The 20,139-nt window shown below is 37.9% G+C and overlaps 1 protein-coding gene across 1 annotated transcript; it reads left to right on the plus strand.

Moving 5' to 3' along the window:
- Positions 1-3: 3 nt before the first annotated feature.
- FBXO9 (F-box protein 9) lies at positions 4-19,621 on the plus strand. The gene is made up of 13 exons (XM_032104637.1): positions 4-259; positions 4,070-4,147; positions 5,144-5,302; positions 5,806-5,863; positions 8,750-8,849; positions 12,013-12,143; positions 13,349-13,463; positions 13,994-14,112; positions 14,400-14,490; positions 15,489-15,584; positions 16,295-16,388; positions 17,100-17,254; positions 18,224-19,621. Exons 1-13 carry the CDS (start codon positions 257-259, stop codon positions 18,330-18,332), a joined length of 1,308 nt encoding a protein of 435 aa, XP_031960528.1. The 5' UTR covers positions 4-256; the 3' UTR covers positions 18,333-19,621.
- The last annotated feature ends 518 nt before the right edge of the window (positions 19,622-20,139 follow it).

Below are 20,139 nucleotides of genomic sequence, written 5' to 3' on the forward strand. Positions count from 1 at the left end.
CGTCGTAGCGGCCCGCGCGGGAGGCGGCGCTCTGACCTGGCGGGTTCGCCCGGGCCGTGTCCCGCCGCTCCCGCCGCCGGCCCCGCTCGCCGGGAAGATGGCTGCCGTCCGCAGGGCCCGCAGGGACTCCCGCTGCGTGGTGCGCTTCTCCGACCGAGAACTCTGCTAAGTGCCCCCCGCGGGCAGGGAGGACACACGGACCAAGCCGGGGGGCAGAGCCCCCGGGACGGGACAGCGCCGCCCGAGCGTCGGCAGCATGGTGAGCGGGCCCGGGCGGCGGGGGCTCGGCCGCCGTGCAGGGACGGCCGGGCGGGACCGGGATAAGGGGTGTGTGCGTGGGAGCGGCCCCCTGGCCGAATTGCTGACAGGCAGCCCTGCCCTGCCCGCCTGTTCGCCCCGGGGCACCCAGTGATGCTTGTGGGAAACATGCCGTGATCCCGCCCCACCGCGGCGAGACACGGCCGCCTCCCGCAGAGGATTTTGATCAGTGGGGCTGCTTGGTTGTGGAGCGATCTAGCTCTCCGTAGGAACGCGTAACAAAATCCCTGTGTCATTACAGAGGAGCGTGCCCTTCCTTTCCCTTTCTTCCCTCGAAAATGTGGTGGCTTAAAGTCACTCAGTAATTTAAAGGGCTCCGTGGGCCAGGGACTCGAGTTATTTGAGTTGTTATTTAACATATCAGAAATACTCCTTGGTTCAGTATTGCTTTACTGACGGCGCCTCAATATGGATTCAAGTATCCATGATGAGAACTCAGTCATTCAAAGTTAAACCATTTATATCACACAGGAGCTCTTAAAATGTCTCACCACGGTTACAAAAGCTCTTATTTTTGAATACGGTGTCGCTTCTACCACATTTACAGAAAAATAGGGTGGCTTTCTCATTTTTTTATAAAACCAAGAGGAATGTTAGCTGACAGTCACTGTTTCGCTTTGCCGTGCTTGCTCCTCCCTGAGTTCTGTGTGGTTCACACGTAACACAGAGCCCTGTTCAACTGGTGACACTCAGCTTTGAACTGTTTCTGATCTTGGTTTTATTTTGCTGAAACAGAGATCAGAACTGTTAAAGGACGTGATGTTACAGACAGTTTAGTAAGCAGTTAATGTACTCTGACGAAATCAGCATGCAATTATTGATTGCAAAACAAAACTCAACTGTGCAAATAAACTAGTTCTGCATTTGGCAAATGATTTCTAAAGCTTTGCAAGCAAATCAGAATCGAATCTATTCAGCTGACTTCATTTTTTACAGGTTGCAGCCTAATTCAGATGTTTACTTTTGACATGTTGCCTTTTGGTGGTTTGACAGACTACTGCTTTTCTCAGGGAAAATAATCAAGCCAATCAGTCAGTACACACTATGATGTCTTGCTTTCAATCAGGATGAAGTCACTGTTCCATGTGACAGCTGACTTGTATCAGGAGGAAGCCCAGCAGCACAAGGATGCACAGTCTAGATTTATCCACTAAGTAGCAGTCAGAGCACAGTGTTGTGAATTTTATAAACTATAAGTACAACACAGGTATTGTCAGAGTGGGGGCAAGGAGCCAATTTTTACACTTTGCAAAGTGCTTTAGGTGTGATCTCATGAGCTGTCTGCAGGTGAAGGTCCTTGCTTCACAGTACCTGTGTTTACTCATTTGTCCTAGCAAAATCGTAGGGTGTCATCAGGTCAAAAAAATACTGGAAAGGTTGTTAATAGACATCAGTTTTCCAGTTCATTTCTGTGCAGTAGCAATGTGAATTAATTGCTTTACCAGTAAATTTAGAGGTGTGGCCACTTAGGCTGCTACCACTGCCGTAAGACAGACTTTTGAGAGGTATGAGAGATTGCAGATCACACATGCGTAAAATATAGGGAAGGTAATGGCAAAAGTCAAAACATTGGTTATAAGCATTTTTATGATGGTTTTTGACAGCTTTTAGACTGTGGGCCGAGTCTTCATAGTATTTTTGGTTTGAGTTGAGAGCATATTTAGGTTTTAAAGAGCATCAAATGACATTTTGGATGCAGTTGGTCCACTACCATGTCTGACTGTGACTCAGAAATGAAGAAATAGGGCAGTTGAACAGAGAGGAGGGGATGAAAATCAAGAGTTGAACATATTAGCGAAATAAAAAGTTCTTGAATGAGGTAAACGTCATCCAGCTTCCTAACCTTCTAAGTAGTTTCAACGCTTAAATCAGTTTGTTTACAGAATTCAGGAGTTAAAGGTTTTAATGGGCGTTCCTTTATGCACAAGAAGATAGTGTGTTGATTTAGTTTAGAAATTGCTAGTTTCTGCATTTTGGAGATAAAACCAGGCTTATTCTGCCCAGACTGGAGAGCTGACTGGACATAATTCAGCTGCAAACCAGAGGCCTTGCACTACGCACAGACTTACGCCTTATTTCTGTCAGCCCAGTGCCATAGTAATGCACTTACAGACACCCATTTCAGAGCTAGCTCATTCCTAGGCTGGCTCTGCTTTGCCTACAAAATATTCCTGGATGCTAATAATGTGGTAGGACTGTCTCAACTCATAGGGCATTAACTCTCTGCAATTAAATTCTGGAATCAAAGCCCATGAAATTTCCAAGTTATTTCCTCCTTGCTCAGATTTAATGGTGTTTTGTAGTGTTCTGGCTCACCTGTTTCCTCGACTGGGAAATTAAAAATGTACAGAAATTAAACATGAGAATGTAGAAATAGATGCAATATCTGTTTATCTCTAGCCAACCAACCATGTCTATCAATTGTAAATGATAAATTATCTGAGACATCAGTGAAAACACTTTTACAGATGACAAGCCAGTAAATTTGTGGTTGCTGGGGAATCTGAAGACATAAGCAAACTCCATAGAGGTGCTTGTCACCAAGACAAAGAGATTAAAGGTTGCCTTCCCATCATGCTTGCTAGTATTCTGTAGTTTGATCAGAACTTCCAGATGCTGTAAAAATGGTATAATTTTTCTGAATACAAGAATGCTTTGATTTTTGCACTTTGATTTTGCACTTGTGCAGGAGGTAGAGATTTCTTTTTGAGAGCTTGGTAGAATCTCACTGACAGAATGTTGCTTGAAGTCTCTGAGCACTGTGTACAATAGAAAGGAGTGGGAAATAAAACTCTTGTATGTAGTTGTGATAATCTTAATGTCAGGTTTGCCTTCTTGTAATCTCACTTTGCATTATCTACTTGCAGAACTACAGGTGTGAATTTCAGTGCAGAATAGCAGAAAAACTGGTTTTCTTCAGCTGCAGAAAGAACCTTAAACAAGTGTCTTAGTTGAGGTTTTGGGGGTTTTTTCCCCCTTACTGGCACCTTGCTGTTGTCATTGTAGTGACTTGTCACTGATGCTCAGAATTAGTTTTCCTTTGTTTTAGTGTAGACTGTAAATCTCAGTATATTTCACAATGAGAAATAATTTGTGTATTTTTAAGTTTTCCTCTTAAACTAGCTGGCTTAACTTCCTATGTAGAGCCATGTTAAGTTTAGTCAAAGGTCTTATTTCAGATCTTATTTGTTTAACCTGTCTCACAGCTGTACTGTAAATAAAACCAGCTGTCAAGCTCTCATGCTAGTTTTTTGTTTTATTTTCCAATACATTTTTTGTTTAATTTCACATGTATATATAAAATATCTATTGTTATTCAAAGCATTTTGTGCTCTTGCAAATATTAAACAAATCAAAACTACTGGTTATCTTTAGAAAGAGAAGATAGTGATTAAATTTTAATTTGTGGAACAAAGCACATTATTGTTTAATACTGAAGCTTTTGCTCTATGCTTTGACGTAGATACTGAGTGTATTTAGTCAGGTGTGCCATTGTATTGAAGCATGGAAGCCTTCAAGTGATACACAACTAATCTGTGTTGGATTAACCTGTCTAAAATGCAAAACCCATCTTCATTGAGTTAATAGGGAAGTACAACTGATCTCAGTAGTTCTAAAGTTAATTTTTATCATCAAAAGGGGAGTATGCTTAATTTTTTTTTTAAATGTGTGTCCATGACAGTTGTGCTTTGTGAATATGCTGTGGGGATTTATGCAGACCCTATAATCACATTTGACTGCTCTTTACTAGGCAGAAGCTGAAGAAGATTGTCACACTGATTTGGTGAGAACTGATGACAGTGAAAGATCTGGTGAAGCAAATCTTCAGGTATGTCTCCCATGCTAGTGAGTTTTTACAAACATAGTACTGCTGTGATTTAAGCTGCATCACGTATCCTCATTTAGTCACCACACATTTGTTGATCTGACAAATACTTAATCTCTCTGCCCCTCCAAAAGCGAGATAAATTTTGCATTGTGTTTCAAGTGTCAAATTCAGTCTTCAGTTGTCTGTGTAGATGAAAAGAAAGTTTATGACAGATCTGGAATTTCTTTGAAGAACTGTAGGAATTGGACAGCTGTTTCTGTATGGATCAAATTCCAGTTTAAGTTGTTATTCTCTACTGGACCAGAAAGCTGATAAAAGCAGTGTAATAGAAAAGTCTGTTCTTTTACAAGACTAGATTTCTGTGTAGTTGCTCCTCAAAAGTTGTGATGATTGCAAGAGACGTGTAAAGTGTAATTCAAAGATGCTGAAAAAGAGGCATGGCAAGAATTGTAACTTGTCTTGTTTCACAGAGCATAGTCCATAATTTTTAAAAGAGAAAAGAGTAAGGTCTTTTCTGTATAATATATAAATGACTGCTTTGGTTGTCAGAGAGCTTACCATGCTTGTGTACAAAAAACTAGGTTTCCTAAATTTTGATTTTAAGAGCTAATTGACTTCTTGCTTGTGATAATTCTGCATAAACAAGAACAAACATGATCATGTCTGGAAACAACAGTTTCCTATGGAATCTTGGGTCATAACCATAGTACTAACAACCACTTCTTGAAACACCAGTTTTTCTTCTGAGGTGAACAGTCCAGAAAAAAGCACTTTTGTTATTGAATGAGACTGAACAAGCACTTGTGCACTTTTTTTTTTAATTTACCATAAAACAATTGCTGACTCTCTGTGCCTAAATTCACGGAAGCCATCTAAGACATGGAAATGTAAAGCATAGTTTTGAAATTCTTTTTTGTGTTTGTACTTTATAATGTCTCTTCAGAAGATATACTGTCTGAATATGTGATACTAGGTAAAATTAATAATGTTTTTTAGGCAGAGCTCCAGATGTTCAGAGCTCAGTGGATGTTCGAGCTTGCCCCAGGTGTGAGTTCTAGTGGGTTGGAACCTCTGCCATGCAGAGCATCGTCAAGAGGACCTGGACTAAAGTCTGTTGATGCCAGGGGAAAACAGGAGATAGCAAAAGAGGAAAAGGTACAGAAAAAGATGCATAATTTTGAGGTTTTATTTGTCTGTATTACTGTTCCAGTATAACTATTCTAAAAGCTAATGCTGAATTAAATCTGGAGAAACAACAGAGGTTATTATCTTGTTGTCTCCATACTAAATGTCTTTATAATTCTACACTGATTTTTTTAGTCTTTATGTTTGCCTTGGTGTCACCTTTGTAATTGCTTTCTGAAAAACTGTAGGTAAAGGGCGAGTAGCAGGAATATAGATAGTTTGTTGACTGGAAATTTCGGTTGTCTTGTAGCACATGAGTATGTCTTATCTATTTATGGAATTATTTTGTTCATCTCTGTCATAGGGTACAGTAGGTAAGATCAAAAAATAATTCTAAGTCAAGTGATACTGCACGTATTTATATTGTAAATATCGTTATTGTATATTATCGTTATCCTTATAAATACGTTTATGTCATATTTATACGTATTTATAAGGAATTAAATAAGTGCTCTGTGTAATTTATTGTGCAGGCAAAAGAACTTTTCCTGAAGGCAGTGGAAGAAGAACAAAATGGGGCCCTTTATGAAGGTAATATGGAAGTCTACAATGAACACCTTTATTGCAGAAAAATCTAACACCCTCTAATTTATGGGAAAATCTGCATGGTGTCAGTGAACTTAAACTACAGGCTACTAGTCATTTGAGAGCTCTGTTACTCAAAAAAGAAAACAAACATGCTATAGAAGGAACCATCGTATCACAGTTCTAAGGTTGAGGTAAAGCTAAAAGTGATATCAAGGAAGGAATTTCTAGCTTTCAGGGAAAATAACAGTATCTTGAAATACTGCAATTTAATGGAGCACTAGATTGCTTCTTCATATAGAATGCTTCTTTACGTTACTTCTGTAACATGAAATTAGCATAATAATTAATCAAGGAAATGTACTGTATTTCCTGTGCTCACAGTTCTTCATTGTTCCACTGAGAATAAAACTGCTTAATCCGTGGAATGCTTTGTTGTTTGGTTGTGGGTTTTTTTGGTTGGTGCTTTTTTTTTTTTTTTTTTTGAAGGTGCTGTTTGGGTTTGGTGGTTTTTGTTTGTTTTTTTAATTAACACATCCAGCTAAATTAGCTTTTTCAAGAATTCCTGAAGTGAATGTTTAAGTCTGGTAGTCTTTGAGGTTTGTCATAAATGTTTAAGGTGCCTAGCTTGCTTACCTGCACTCTTGCTATCAGCACTAGTAAAAATGGAAATTCAAGTTTTCTTTCTCATATTTAGTTTTTAGAATCTAGAGAGTAAAAAGTCTGTCCTGACTTCCAAGTCCTGTAGGTCAGTAGTGGAGATATCAATTTTCTATTTCTTACATGCGAGAAAGAAAGCGAAGCAGAACGTATGTGCCATCCTGCTCATCCACCAGAGGGTTTGACCACTGTGTTTAAAGTGCAGCTGCAAAATAAGTTAAGATATAAAAATCTGAGAGAACTCTGGAAGCTCCTGAACTCAGCCACCTGCTGAATACAAAACTTCTACTCCACCATGGGAATTTTCCTTCCTTTTCAGGATTTCTGGTTGTTATTTCATATTTCATATTAACTGAGAGAAATATGAGTCCCCTGTAGTTAATAAAATTAGTTGTCTCAGTTTCTAATTTGTTACATGTTTTTACAGGGCAAAACTACTTTAGGCTAAGATATGGTGGGTGTTTGGTATAGGATTAAATGCACAATAAAAAGTATGTCAGAACTAAAAATCTGGTAACATATTTAGGAAATCATGTAGTAGATTGTGAAGGTTCTTTCTGAGTAAATTAAAAAAAAAAGGTGAGGAAAGCAGTCTATTTAACCATTGTGTATATAAAATGAAAGCTGTTGCTTCATCTGCTTCAGTGCACTCCGTGTATGTTAAACATAGCAGCAGAGAAATAGTAATATCTAACAGAGTTCCATTCACAAAAGTGTTTCAGACATCTGGATTGCATGAATATGAATTCATCTTTCTCAATTGAATTTGATTTGAGACTTAGAGAACTAAACTGTACTGTTTCTGCACATAGATCTATGTGAGACCTTAGGGGCACGGTCCTATGCCAGACACAGATACAGTACTGAGCGCATGTTGGGACATCTGTTTTCAGACCAGGCTTTTATTTGCTGACCTGGCCCAGGTCACCAGAATCCAAGCCTGCTTCTGAAATCTGCTGATACCTGATGTTTGTGAGACAGTTATGTGCTGCAGCTTGTTCTTGCTTAAGTACAGTAGAGGCCTTGTCTGCAATATTAAGTGCTAACGTTGAGACTGATCTGTGTCTGCTGGTATTTCTCATCCTCAGCAGCCAGTGATACTATTTATCAGTCACTGGCCCTGACATGAACTCAAGGAAATAGGAACACTTACTAGCCTCAAACTCAGGTTTCTCAGACTCAACTAGACAAATTCTGAGCTCCACACTTATTGATGATTTATTTGAGTTTGGGTTTTAAGAGTCCAAGCTTGAAGAAGAATTGCCGTCTGATCTTGGTGTCATGATGCGGGAATACAAAGAAACATATACATGCATACATGGTTTTAATACTGGTATTAAAATAGATTTAGTGTACATACAATCAATTCATTTAAATTAAGAAGGATTCACAGAGCTGACTCAGAAGAAAGATATTCTGCAGCTTAAATAACAGTTTGTTGCCACAGTGATGTTCCTGAACTCCTTTCTCTACTCAGTGTTTATAGGATCTTTGTAGTGCAAGAGGCAGAAGTATTTTCTCTGTGTGTGAGAAAAGCGTGCAAAACCCAATCTGTCAGGTTTTCCTTCACATCCCATAGTTTTGTGACAAGGCTGCTTTCCTCACCGTCAGTGTGTTGAGTGGCTTGCTTCTGTGCCTTCTTTAGATCCCAGGGGTTTCCATAGAGAAATTGATATGTTGCATCTATTGTTGAAATTTTAAAGTTGCAACAATATTTTATTCATCATTCTCACCTTTGTAGTGTTGTATATATCTGAATGCCTGTCTGTGCTATACCAGGGACTTAAGCTACCTGCATAATTTTTCTCTTTCATTTAACTTATGGCTAGTTATGGATCTTCTGTCTAAAGTCTTTACAGCTTGTTGAGAAATCCGTGGAAGTGCTGGGTAACAAGCAACATCAGGACTTGTAATGTTTTAATGTAAAATCTTCTAGTCCATAATTGAATTTGTGGTAAATAACACAAATCTGTAAAAGCTGAAACACATCTGAGATAACTCTTTATTCTGAAAAAGTGTATGAGGTTTTAGTTTTGAAAATAGGTACTTAATGTTCCTCTCTTCTGTATTGAATTTAAACCTAACAGTTTAGACTAAATAAGCTTTCTTAGGCAAAGGCATTTTCCACCTTTTTAGTGCTTTTAGCTGAAACCATGTCTCTGAAAATAGTCTTTGCTTTGATAAGCTAGTATGGGTATCAGATATGTTTGAACATCAAACCTTTATTTTCAGCCATCAAGTTTTATCGTCTAGCCATGCAGCTTGTACCTGACATAGAGTTTAAGATCACCTATACACGGTCCCCAGATGGCGATGGAGTTGGAAAGAGGTGGTAAGTATGAAATTTTACTGATTAAGTAGGATTAGTAGCATAGGAGTACTGAAACATGGCATTTTGTTTCTGAAGGATATCAATACTCTGTAACATGCAGTTTTAAGTCTCTTAGTATGTGGAAAACTTACCTAATCTCAGTAGACTGCTTCACAGAACATTTACAGATGTATTAGTCCAAGGAGGACTTGACTTTAGTTTTTGAAGATGATAACAGGCTTGTTTGGAGGTAGCTGATTTCAGGGGGAAGGATTACAAATAGTTACGTTGTTACTTAATTAAGAAAAAAAAAGCATCAGTCACTTTGTTTTGTTTTTTGGTCATCTACAAAGTTGTAGATGGCAAAAAGAGTAATTAGTCAAAGCTTCATAGTACGAAATAAGCATCTTACTTAAACGATGGAATAATCTGTTCTTGTGCTAACACAGCCAAATGAGAGCATTTTCAGTAGAGCAATACATTTAGAAGCTCAAAGACTGCAATCTGAGTAGTCTAGTCTGTCATCATTACAGGCATCAGAATACCCCTAGCCTTAGTACAGCAGATGTGTGTGTAGTGGCTTATGGTTGGTGTAACATGAGCCCCAGACATCTGTTTAAGGAGGGCCAAAACTTCTGTTACAGCCCTTGCAGCCAAACGTAGACAAGCTTATGAAACAGCTTCCCAATTACTTGCTTACTCATAGCAGCCATTGGTGCTGCTGATAGCTGCATCAAGAAATCAAGAGTTTTAAAATGGAGACTGAAAGAGGAAAGCACAATCATGTCCCTGTGGTATTACTAGCTCAGTCTTGTTGCCCCAGAACAGTACAGCTCCAATGCAGCAGTTGACTTAATATAAAACAGTGCAAGATGAGCTAAGTGCTTTATTTACATCCGTTATTTTAATTTCTGAATGTGTTGCTGGCATGAAATCTTTGCTGTGCATTTGTGCACTAGGAAAACTACTGGATCATGCACTATGGTCATGTAAAAATCTTGGTTTTCATAGGATTATTTTCTTTCTTTATCATCACTTTCTCTACTCCATTAAGACTCTCTGACATGAAGTTCGGTGGAAGTGGTCCTTCTGGAGGGTAGGAAGGCACTGCAGAGAGATCTGGACATGCTGGATCAATGGGCCAAGGCCAACTGTGTGAGCTTCAACAAGGCCAAGTGCTGCATCCTGCACTTGGGTCACAGCAAACCCACACAGAGCTACAGGCTGGGGGCAGAGTGGCTGGAAATCTGCATGTTGGAAAATGACCCTGGGATCCTGGTTGATAGTTGTCTGAACATGAGCCAGTGTGTGCCCAGGTGGCCAAGAAGGCCTATGTCATCCTGGCCTGTATCTGCAGTAGTGTGGCCAGCAGGACCAGGGCAGTGATTGTCCCTCTGTACTCAGCACTGGTGAGGCCACACCTCGAGTGCTGTGTCCAGGTCTGGGCCCCTCACTACAAGAAAGATATTGAGGGGCTGGAGTGGGTCCAGGGAAGAGCAATGGGGCTGGTGAAGGGTCTGGAGCACAGATCTTACAAGGAGCAGCTGAGGGAGCTGGGGGTGTTAAGCCTGGAGAAAAGGAGGCTCAGGGGAGATCTTGCTGTTCTCTACAACCACCTGAAAGGAGGTTGTATTGAGGTAGGGGTTGCTGTCTTCTCCCAAATGACAAGCACAGGACAAGAAGAAATGACCTCTGGGTGTGCTTTAGGGTGGATATTAGGACAAATGTCTTCGAAGAAAGGGTTGTCAAGCACTTTGAACAGGCTGCCCAGAGAAGAGGTTGAGTCACCGTGCCTGGAGGTATTTAAAAGATGTGTACATGTGGCACTTAGGGACATGGTTAGTGGTGGACTTGGCAGTGCTGGGTTAATGGTTGGGCTTGATGATCTTAGAGGTCTTTTCCAACCTAAATGATTCTACAAATCTGTGGATTTTTATTTAGTTTTCTAAGTGTTGCTGTACTGTTCCCGGCACTATGTGGCAGTGATGGAAAAACAACCAGTAGTCTCAATTGGTTAAAAGCAGTATTTGTAGAGATATATTGTTTTGAGAGATTTTAGTTGTGGTGTTTGTGCTTTCTGAATTACTGTTGAAGGTTTTTCATACAGTCTTAATGAGAAAAAAATTACACAATCAAATTTGAAAAAACAGTTTACAATGTGGCCTGTAGATACTGGGACCAACCATCATACTCATCAAAATAAAGGAAGATATGTTCAGTGCATCATTTTACTGTAGTATTAGTTATGGCAGGCCCAAACATAATTGTCTTCTCTATGATACTTCAAAACCCATTGGTAGGTCTACTAGTTGCTTGCTTATATTCTCAGCTCATTCTATTAGCTTGTTTAAAGTAGAATTGAATAGTATTAAAAAGTGACTGGAAGATTTCTTAATTGGCTTGTATACCAAGTCGGGGAAAAAAGGTGTTTTGTGGTGCGCTTAAGGGGTTTTATGTAGTTTCTGGTTATTTGAGGCAAGCAAGCAGGCAGCTATTAAAAGATCTTATTATGACATACAACTTAAATTTAGACATATTTTTTCAGTGTGGTAATGTTCTTTTATCACTTAGTAATCCTTCAAGTTTACTGATGAGTAGCAAGCTTATTGTTTTCATTCTTCTATCTTGTTCTGGCTCCTGAAATTTATTATTTCTGCCTATTTACAGAATATGTACAAGAATAGTTTTCCTTCATTGTTGTTGAATAAACCCACCAAGGATCACTCTTTAGTGAATAACACAAGAGTGAAAAATAATCCTTAATTGTTTCCAATATCTTACATTATATGAGAAGGATTACAAAATACAACTTTTCATTAACGGCACTTTATTTCCTGCATATGCCATATTTTAGACAAAGTGCAAGATGAGATTTTTCTTTTCATAGGGTCAAGAAATTCTTCAGTGACTTCACTAAAAAACTCTCAAATACAAAAAAAAAACTTGGATGGGAATTTAATGAAAAAAACCCAGTTGTTACTGTCAGAGGCATTCCAGCAACATCTAAATGAACTTGATCATATTTCAGTAGTTGCTTTATTGTATGATGAAATGAGATTGCTTTAAAAACACACAGGAAACAACTCTATTGAATGAGAGTAAGGCAGTGGATTGATGCCAAGATGAGGACATCTGTTGGTATGTTCTGTCCAATATTACAGTGTTGGCATTGCCCCTTTTCTAGTGTTGAGGATAACAAAGAGGATGACAAAATGGCAGATCTCCTGACGGATTTCCAACAGCAGTTAACTCTTCAGGAATCTTCAGTCAAACTTTGTCAGCCTGAAGTTGATGTCAGCCAGACCCATATCTCAGGTATGAGTTATGATACACTGTAAGAGTTGAGAGGCAGAATTTATATAGACGTTTCACTTGATGAAAACATTTGTCTCCTTATTTCAAAAGCCACCTTTGAAGAAGTGCATACATGATCTCTTTATTTACTGATATAGTTAGATACAAAGGACAAAAAATGATCAACTAGGTAAACAAATCTTGTTCTCATACAAGATCTTGTCTTTATCACACAAGCTGTTTCCGTGTAGTATTTCTGAGTAGAATTTTCAGGATCAGAGGCATACTTAAAAGTAGCAACTTCTAGGAATGACTTGCTGAAGTAAGTGTATTCCAGTTTTCCTTCCAGTTCTTTTGTTTTGGTTGCAAATACGTATTACAGTTTTTAACTGTGAGTAAGAGACAATTGTTCTGTGAATGGTATGCATCTTCACATGTCTTGATTTTATCTGATTCTGTATGAGATTTTTGCAACAAGTGTGTTTTCAGGTTTAGAAAGACTATATAACAAAGCTAGAAAGTCTTTTGAAGGTTAATGACTTCCAGTGCTTCAGTTCTGGGACAGTTATCCCGAGACTTCCTTATGAGATCTAAATTATGGAGAGTGTATATGAGCTATGATCTTTCTTAAAAACAGATACTTTTGTTCGGCATCCTAAATTATCAGTTGCATTTTGAAATCTTGGCCTGATCTCCTTTTTTCTGGTCAAGGAAAGAAAATGAAGTAAGTGAAGCAAATCAAAACATAAAGAAAATAGGGTTTAAAAAATTATTTTATTTTAATAACTGGTGCATTGTACACTTGGGAAAATGTATTTTCTTTTTTTGCCAATAAAGACAAGATGTTGCAGACAGTACTCTAAAATGATCTCAGGAGATGTGTCCTTTGAGAAGCAATGTTGGTCTCTAGATTTATATTCTGCTTTCCAGCCAGTCCTGTGTTAGAGTATCTTTTTTACCGACTTTCTTATAGCAGAATGAAAACTTTCAAAAAATCATAATGTCTGCTTCAGAAGTTAGTAGGCTGAAAAGGATTCTTTATGGATATCACATCTAATCTATAGTGACCTTTTAAGTTAAAGATAATTTTTTTTTTGTTCTCTGGCATTGGGCTACAGTGTGAAAAGTAGGATTTTTTAATGGATAGTCAAAAGCCGAACATGGAATTATAAATAACCTGTTGATTTACGGGTTGCATCTAACAAGGATTTCTTTTCTCTTTTAAGCATTACCTATGGAAGTACTAATGTACATTTTCCGATGGGTGGTTTCAAGTGACTTGGATCTAAGATCATTGGAGCAATTATCCCTTGTTTGTCGAGGATTTTACATTTGTGCCAGGTATTGTAGATAATTTATCCAGAGTGAAGCTTCTCTTTGCACTGAGTATGTCCTGCTTTTCCTTCCCATGGACATTTTCATGTTAAGCTCCTCACAGTGCTAATCAGTTTTTGAAGAGACTATTAAATTGTATGTGAGATAGATGACTTTACTGTAATAAAAAATCTAGCAGAAACTATTACTTGCTCTTCCCTGTTTGCAAATTAGTTTCAGGTCTCCAAAATAGGGTCTGTTATGTTGTCATGCTCATACAGCCACATAGAGAAGTGCCAGTGTGCTGCAGTGTTGTGGTTCTGTACTAGGATGAAAATGACACTCTGTTCTTAAATTTCACTGGAAGAGTAAAAAGCTTTCAAACACTCCAGGATTAAGTAAATTAGTCAAAGGTTTTAAATTATGAGCTATTTCTGTTTGAGAAAGGTTCTTTTAGTTGCATCCAAACTAAGTAAGGGAGTGTTACTTTGATACATAAAAGCTAAACAGGGTTTGTAGGGAAGTTATGGGGTTTGCTTTTCTCTCATTTTCACTAGAGATCCTGAAATCTGGCATCAAGTCTGTTTGAAAATATGGGGCAGGAGCTGCAATAAACTTGTTCCATATGCGTCTTGGAGGGACATGTTTTTGGAAAGGCCTCGCGTTCGATTTGATGGTAAGCAGTACTTCTGGAAATAGTTGTAACTATGTATGTAGCCATGACAGAAACAGTCAGGTGGGTTTGATGTTTATGACGTTGTTGTTGTTAGACCTAATCTGAATTTGTCCATGCATTTGAATGTGTAGAATATCTGCAAAGGGAAGGGAAAGGTGCGAGGGATGAAAATAAAAACTTCCATGTATTTAAGTAACAAAAGCTTATCAAAAGTTTTAGATTATTGGTTTTTCATCATAAATATTTTATATTCTTAATTTTTGTTCATATATCTTCCTTTTCTGTAGGTGTATATGTCAGCAAGACAAAATACATACGTCAAGGAGAACAGTCTCTTGATGGTTTCTATAGAGCATGGCACCAAGTGGAATATTACAGGTAGAGCTGTAGTACAATGAGTGAGTGAAATGTTTCTCTCTCTTTAGTTCTTTAAATCCACCTCTGGCTATCACAGACAATAATCATTCTGTAAAACTGAATGGGACTGCTATAGTGTGTAAAGCAATGTGTATTTTTTGAGAATAGGTTTTAGAAATAGGATTTATTATGATAATTAGAAATGAGCTTAGAAACATGTTTCATCCTCACTTAAACCATGTAATGTGGCTAAAGCTTGAACACGTATAACAGTTAATACTCATCTGCAGATTTCTTTCCCTAAACAACTTTTGCTTTACATTTCTGATAGAACACATGACAGAATTCAGCAAAGAAAATACATGTGATTGTTCAAGATTAGTCGTTTAGCTTATGTGTAATCAGTTGTAAAACTCAAGAGGCTGGGCTTTCTCAACTTGATGTAAATGCCTTGCCATTTGTTTCCTCAGCCTGTTTTTCTGCTGTTGTTCGTCTTGCCGTTGCCAGCATTTATTGTTTCATTCTGCTGTCCCTTCTGAGGCTGGAAGCTGTTCATAGAAACCATTGAACCTGATGGCTATTGCTGTAGTCTCAAACATCTGCACAGTATTTCAGTCCTGTAAAAATCAGTTGGATTCCAGAACCTGAAGAAGTCCATATGACATTGCTAATTCTGTACTGATACTGTAACAGATTTTGTTGCATTGGTCTCAGTGGATGCTAGGAATGGAGAAACTTGAGGTCAGTTTTGATCCCAGGGTAGGCACCTTGCTTTGGTAGAGGTGACAAAACTTTGTAACTCTTCATAACTTCCTCTTTCAATATTCATCACTCTCTTTTGATTTCTGATCTCTTTTTTTTCTGTTATGTATGAAGAAATGTGTTTTCAAATGCTATTACTAATTAAGTCCTAAATCCTTCTGGGTGACATCCTGTGATTTTAAAAGCAAACAAACAGAAAAAAAGACAGGAAAAGGATGTATTTTCTAGGTTTGCATTGTGTAATTATGTTTTTGCAGGTATTTGAGATTCTTTCCAGATGGTCAAGTTATGATGCTAACAACTCCTGAAGATCCTCAATCTATAGTTCCCCGCTTGCGGACGAAAAACACAAGGTTATTGAAATAAAGAATTTGGCTCTACCGTTTTCATTTTGCTTTTACCTAGCAATTTCTATTTACTTTTGTCTCAGATTCTATATCCTGGCTTAGGAAAACAATGTTATTTATACTGTGTTATAGATGTCTATAATTCTCTCCTAAGAACTACAAAAAATTTTGATGTTTATGCAAAGATATCTTTCCTTTTAGGGTCCTGATATTGTAATTAGATTTAATTTGTGGGTTATGTGATTTGAAATTTTTAAGGCACGTAGATAGAACAGTCCTTTTAAAGATACTATTTGGTTACTGACTGCCTTCTCATACTTCCTTAACTGAAGGAAAATAAAGATTTCATTGGATTATGTCGAAATTATTACTTCTTGATGTTTGCACATAAAAACATAGAAAACAATTTGCAACTTCAAAACAGGTTTGAGCTGTTCACCAGAAATCTGTAAATATTAAGCAGTAGGCTAGGCAGAACCAATTAACCTACCTTTACTGTCCTGTTTGGGAAAATTAGAAGCAACTTCCCAAAATGTTTTCATCATTTAATATCATTGATGAGCCTTTACTGAATGGAAATAAGAAATAGTTTATATAATTATGCTATGTAGTCAGTCTTTGTTTCATTGCTGATATTTGTCTTACAAGAACATCATGCTTTTGAGACACGGAATATTTTTATGTCCTTGACAGTATCCTTCTTTTTAACCTTGCAGAACAGATGCAATCTTGCTTGGCCATTATCGCCTTTCCCAGGAAAAAGACAATCAAACCAAAGTATTTGCTGTAATAATGAAGAAGAAGGAAGAGGTAGGTAGAAAAATAGAATAGAGGAGAAATGGATTAAGGAGGGGGCTCCTAACAAGATTTTACTCAGACTGAATGTTTTAAGGGACCCAAAGATTTGCATTACACCAAAGGATTAAAAAATTAATTTAATTTTTAAAATTGTTTAAAAATAAAATATAAATAAATAACCTCAGTGATGTCTCTTACATTTGTCCCCAGATCTGTAATAAATTTTTAAGGCAAATAAATATCTGGTTCACATTTAAACAGTTGTTCTCCCCCTTAGGCTTTATTTCCAGGTGTGGTGCTATTAGGTGTCACCATTGTTAACACAAAAGAAGGATGAATAGGTCCTTTTCTAAGATCAGATTTGACTGTGTGCAGTTATATTTAGTAAAACTAAATAAGCAGTATTTGTTAATTGAACTATGAATGATTTGATTAACTTACTTACACATTCTTCTGATTACCAAAGTGCTAGTCAAGAGAAACCTGTGAAGAGTAAGAAGTGTTACAGTGAGTATGCACAGTTGGGTGGTGTCCTCCATGCTTATTTTGCTTTCTCTGAAAACTTCTTCCATCATTAACATACACATTTATGTATTTTGAAGGAACAGTAGTACTTGTTTTTAAGTATCAGAGTTTTACCAGTCTGGTCTCACAATTACTCAGGATAAATAGTTGCACAATGTGTTCTTTGTAGGTCATGAAACTTCTTATTTCTCTGTACAGAAACCAGTTGATTACCACAAATACAGGTATTTCCGCCGAGTTCCTGCTCAAGAAACAGATCACAGTTTCCATGTGGGACTACAGTTGTGCTCCAGTGGGCGCCAGAGGTTCAACAAACTTGTGTGGATACATCATTCTTGTCACATCACTTGCAGGTAAGTGAATGGAGAACAGGAGCTAAGAAGGATACTAAACTGTAGAATTAAAAGTGATGTTAATTTGTCCAGTACTAAGCACAAAAAATGTAAAGAGTCTGAGACTTAGGTGGCTTTAACAAAATATCCTAATTTGAACTTTTACGTAAAGAAATCCCAAGATTTTAGTAACCTGTTCTAATGATAATAGGAGGTTTCCTAAGTAGTATAAATGCAGTATTTCAGCTTTTTAAAGGATTTATTCAGAGTGTTTGATTTTGGAACTGAATCAGGGTTGAATGACTTAATGTGGTGTTAGTGAGGGAAAGTGTATATTCATTAAGATATATAATTCAGCAGTGCAGAAATATGGGCATATGGCCAGCTGTTCTGATCACTAACCAGGCAGGAGCCATGACCACTGTTCTTGCACCTGACACTCCAAATTATTGGCAAGTTGGCTTTCCAAATGTTTGATGTTGGCAGTTAGGGTAGATTTAGGCCTTGTCTTCCAGTGTTCTTAATCTTTATATTCAGTGTTTTTACAGGAACATAGCTCAGCTGTTGAGCTGTGAGAATATACAGGAAATATAAAATACAGGAAATAAACTACTGATGGTTGGGAGTATAGGTAACTTCCATAAACAGAAAAATCAGTTTTGTAAAAGCTAATGTTGTCATACCTAATTTATGAGGAAGTGTGCATATTGCAGACATTCTTTTCATTCATGAAGTTTCTGTACTACTCACGTCTTAGAGTTCATAATAAGAGTGGAAAGGGAAAGTGGTTTCTTAGATACGAAAGTAGAAATGAATTCTGTATAGTGTGATTCAGCCAGTACTCAAATGCTTTCAGAACAAGGCATTACAAAAGACACTTTATTCCAACTGTAGTTTGATGCACACACTGTACCATGGAACGTGATTGCATTACTGAGGGACTCAAACAGCAACTTATGTCTGATTTAACTTTTACAATGCTCTTTGCAGATCGACTGGTGAGACAGCTGTTACTACTTTTGACATTGACAAAATGTACACCCCTTTGTTCTTTGCACGAGTGAAGAGTTTTACTGCATATTCAGAAAAGCCACTCTAAGAAATTCCTTCTCCTCTCACAACTTTTGCATGAGTAAAAGGTTGTAGCTAATAAGCACTTAAGTTATAAATGTGTATATATTTGGAGCATTTTAAAATTCCGGGAATTTTTTTGAAGGCGGTATGTTCTATTTGATTGTGAATGGCTGGGATTTTGTTTTGAGATCAAGCTTATGAGTGTTAAACACCTTTTATTTGTGATAAGAATTTGATAACAAAGTTTTGTTTTGTTGTGTTGGGGTTTTTTAAAAACTATTTTTAAATTAGTCTGGTTAAAATGTGAATCTTCATCTGCCTAGACACTGATTTGTTCAAAAGGAATCAATAGGAAAATCTCATTGTCCATGGGACAGTGTGTATGGTCTCTGGTGAAGACTTGAAATATGAAAGGGAGAAAGTTGTCATCTGTTAAACTGTGTGACTTCAAAGAACTTCAAATAAATGTTTTCTTTAAATTAAACTTAATTTTGTTTGCCTTTAAGATATGGCATTTTGTCAACATCAACCTTAAGGAAAAACAATCAAGGGCAAGCAAGCACGAAGTTTAAAGTTTGACTGCAGAGGTACATCCCCACCAATGCAGTGGTGTCAGTTGCTCCTCAATGTAATTTGATCTTGGTAGAAGTTCAGTGGAGCCTGCCTGCCTTCTCCATGGGATGTGCGTGGAAGGGAGAGGGATATGGGCAATGAGTTGTTCCCGTGTACTGTAGGATGAGTTTGCAGGTCCGTGTCCCTGCTGGGAGAGTGTCACAGTGCAGGAGTGAAATGCTGGTGTGTACTGCTCGTGCACTGGCCTGGTGTGAATGCACAGGTAAGCAGGGCTCACTTGGACACTATTGTAACGTGCTACAACCCTTCATCTAACCTTGCCACACATGCTGTAAACCCTTTGAGCATTTGTTTTACTAAGTTAAATTTGGAGGCTGCTGTAGATGTTCAGGTGCTGTGTACTGCTAATCATGAAGTGTACCTTGAGGTGTGGTGCAGGTACTGTACGCTGCTTCTCCTGCATATATCGCTTGGGGGTGTAGTGCAGACATTGTAATGCTGCTTATTATGTGTGTATCTTGGGTCCTGGAAGAACTGAAGCTTTTTAGTGTAGTTTTTTTTAAGCCATTTTGCATAATTTACCTTTGATCATCTTGTTTCAAAATACTGATCTGGACTGGAGGACTAAAATGTGAAAGCTGTGGAAAGAACTATACTTGTTCTATAATTTATAAACTGTATCATTGCAAGGAGCTACATGATTAAAAAATACATCAATAAATCATGATTTTGAACGTGCAATCCCTTGCAATTTCTTATTTTCCCAAGAAATCCGTATTTTCATAGAGTTAATGGTATTAGTTATGAGCTACCGTGCGTAAACTACATGCCAGACAAGATTGACAGGTAGAATTAACCTCTTAACGACTTTTTATTACACTCCTTACAGGTTAGCTGAGAAAAGTAGAGCAGTTTTCAGGTACATGATTTCTCAATAAGGATGTGTACATCTGAAAGTTCATGTTTCTAGCTATTGTAATAAGGCTCTGCCTACAAGACTTTGGTCTGCATCCTTAGACTGCAGTTGCACTATCACTTCATACAACAGAATGTTTAATAAGGAGTCTATTGTGTGTGCTCATTGCTCAAAGGAAAAGCAACTGCTTAGAACATCAGCTTCATGTTTTGAAATATTGCAAAGTTTGTAAACAGGAAAATCTGTTAATTAGCAACGCTTTTCGTTGAGGGTGAAAGGTAAAGGTCTGATTCTGCCTGCTGAGAAGTGTCAGTTTTGCCACAAGAGTCAGATGATGATACTG

This window comes from Corvus moneduloides, chromosome 3, assembly GCF_009650955.1.
Source record: "Corvus moneduloides isolate bCorMon1 chromosome 3, bCorMon1.pri, whole genome shotgun sequence".
Classification (NCBI taxonomy): Eukaryota; Metazoa; Chordata; class Aves; order Passeriformes; family Corvidae; genus Corvus; species Corvus moneduloides.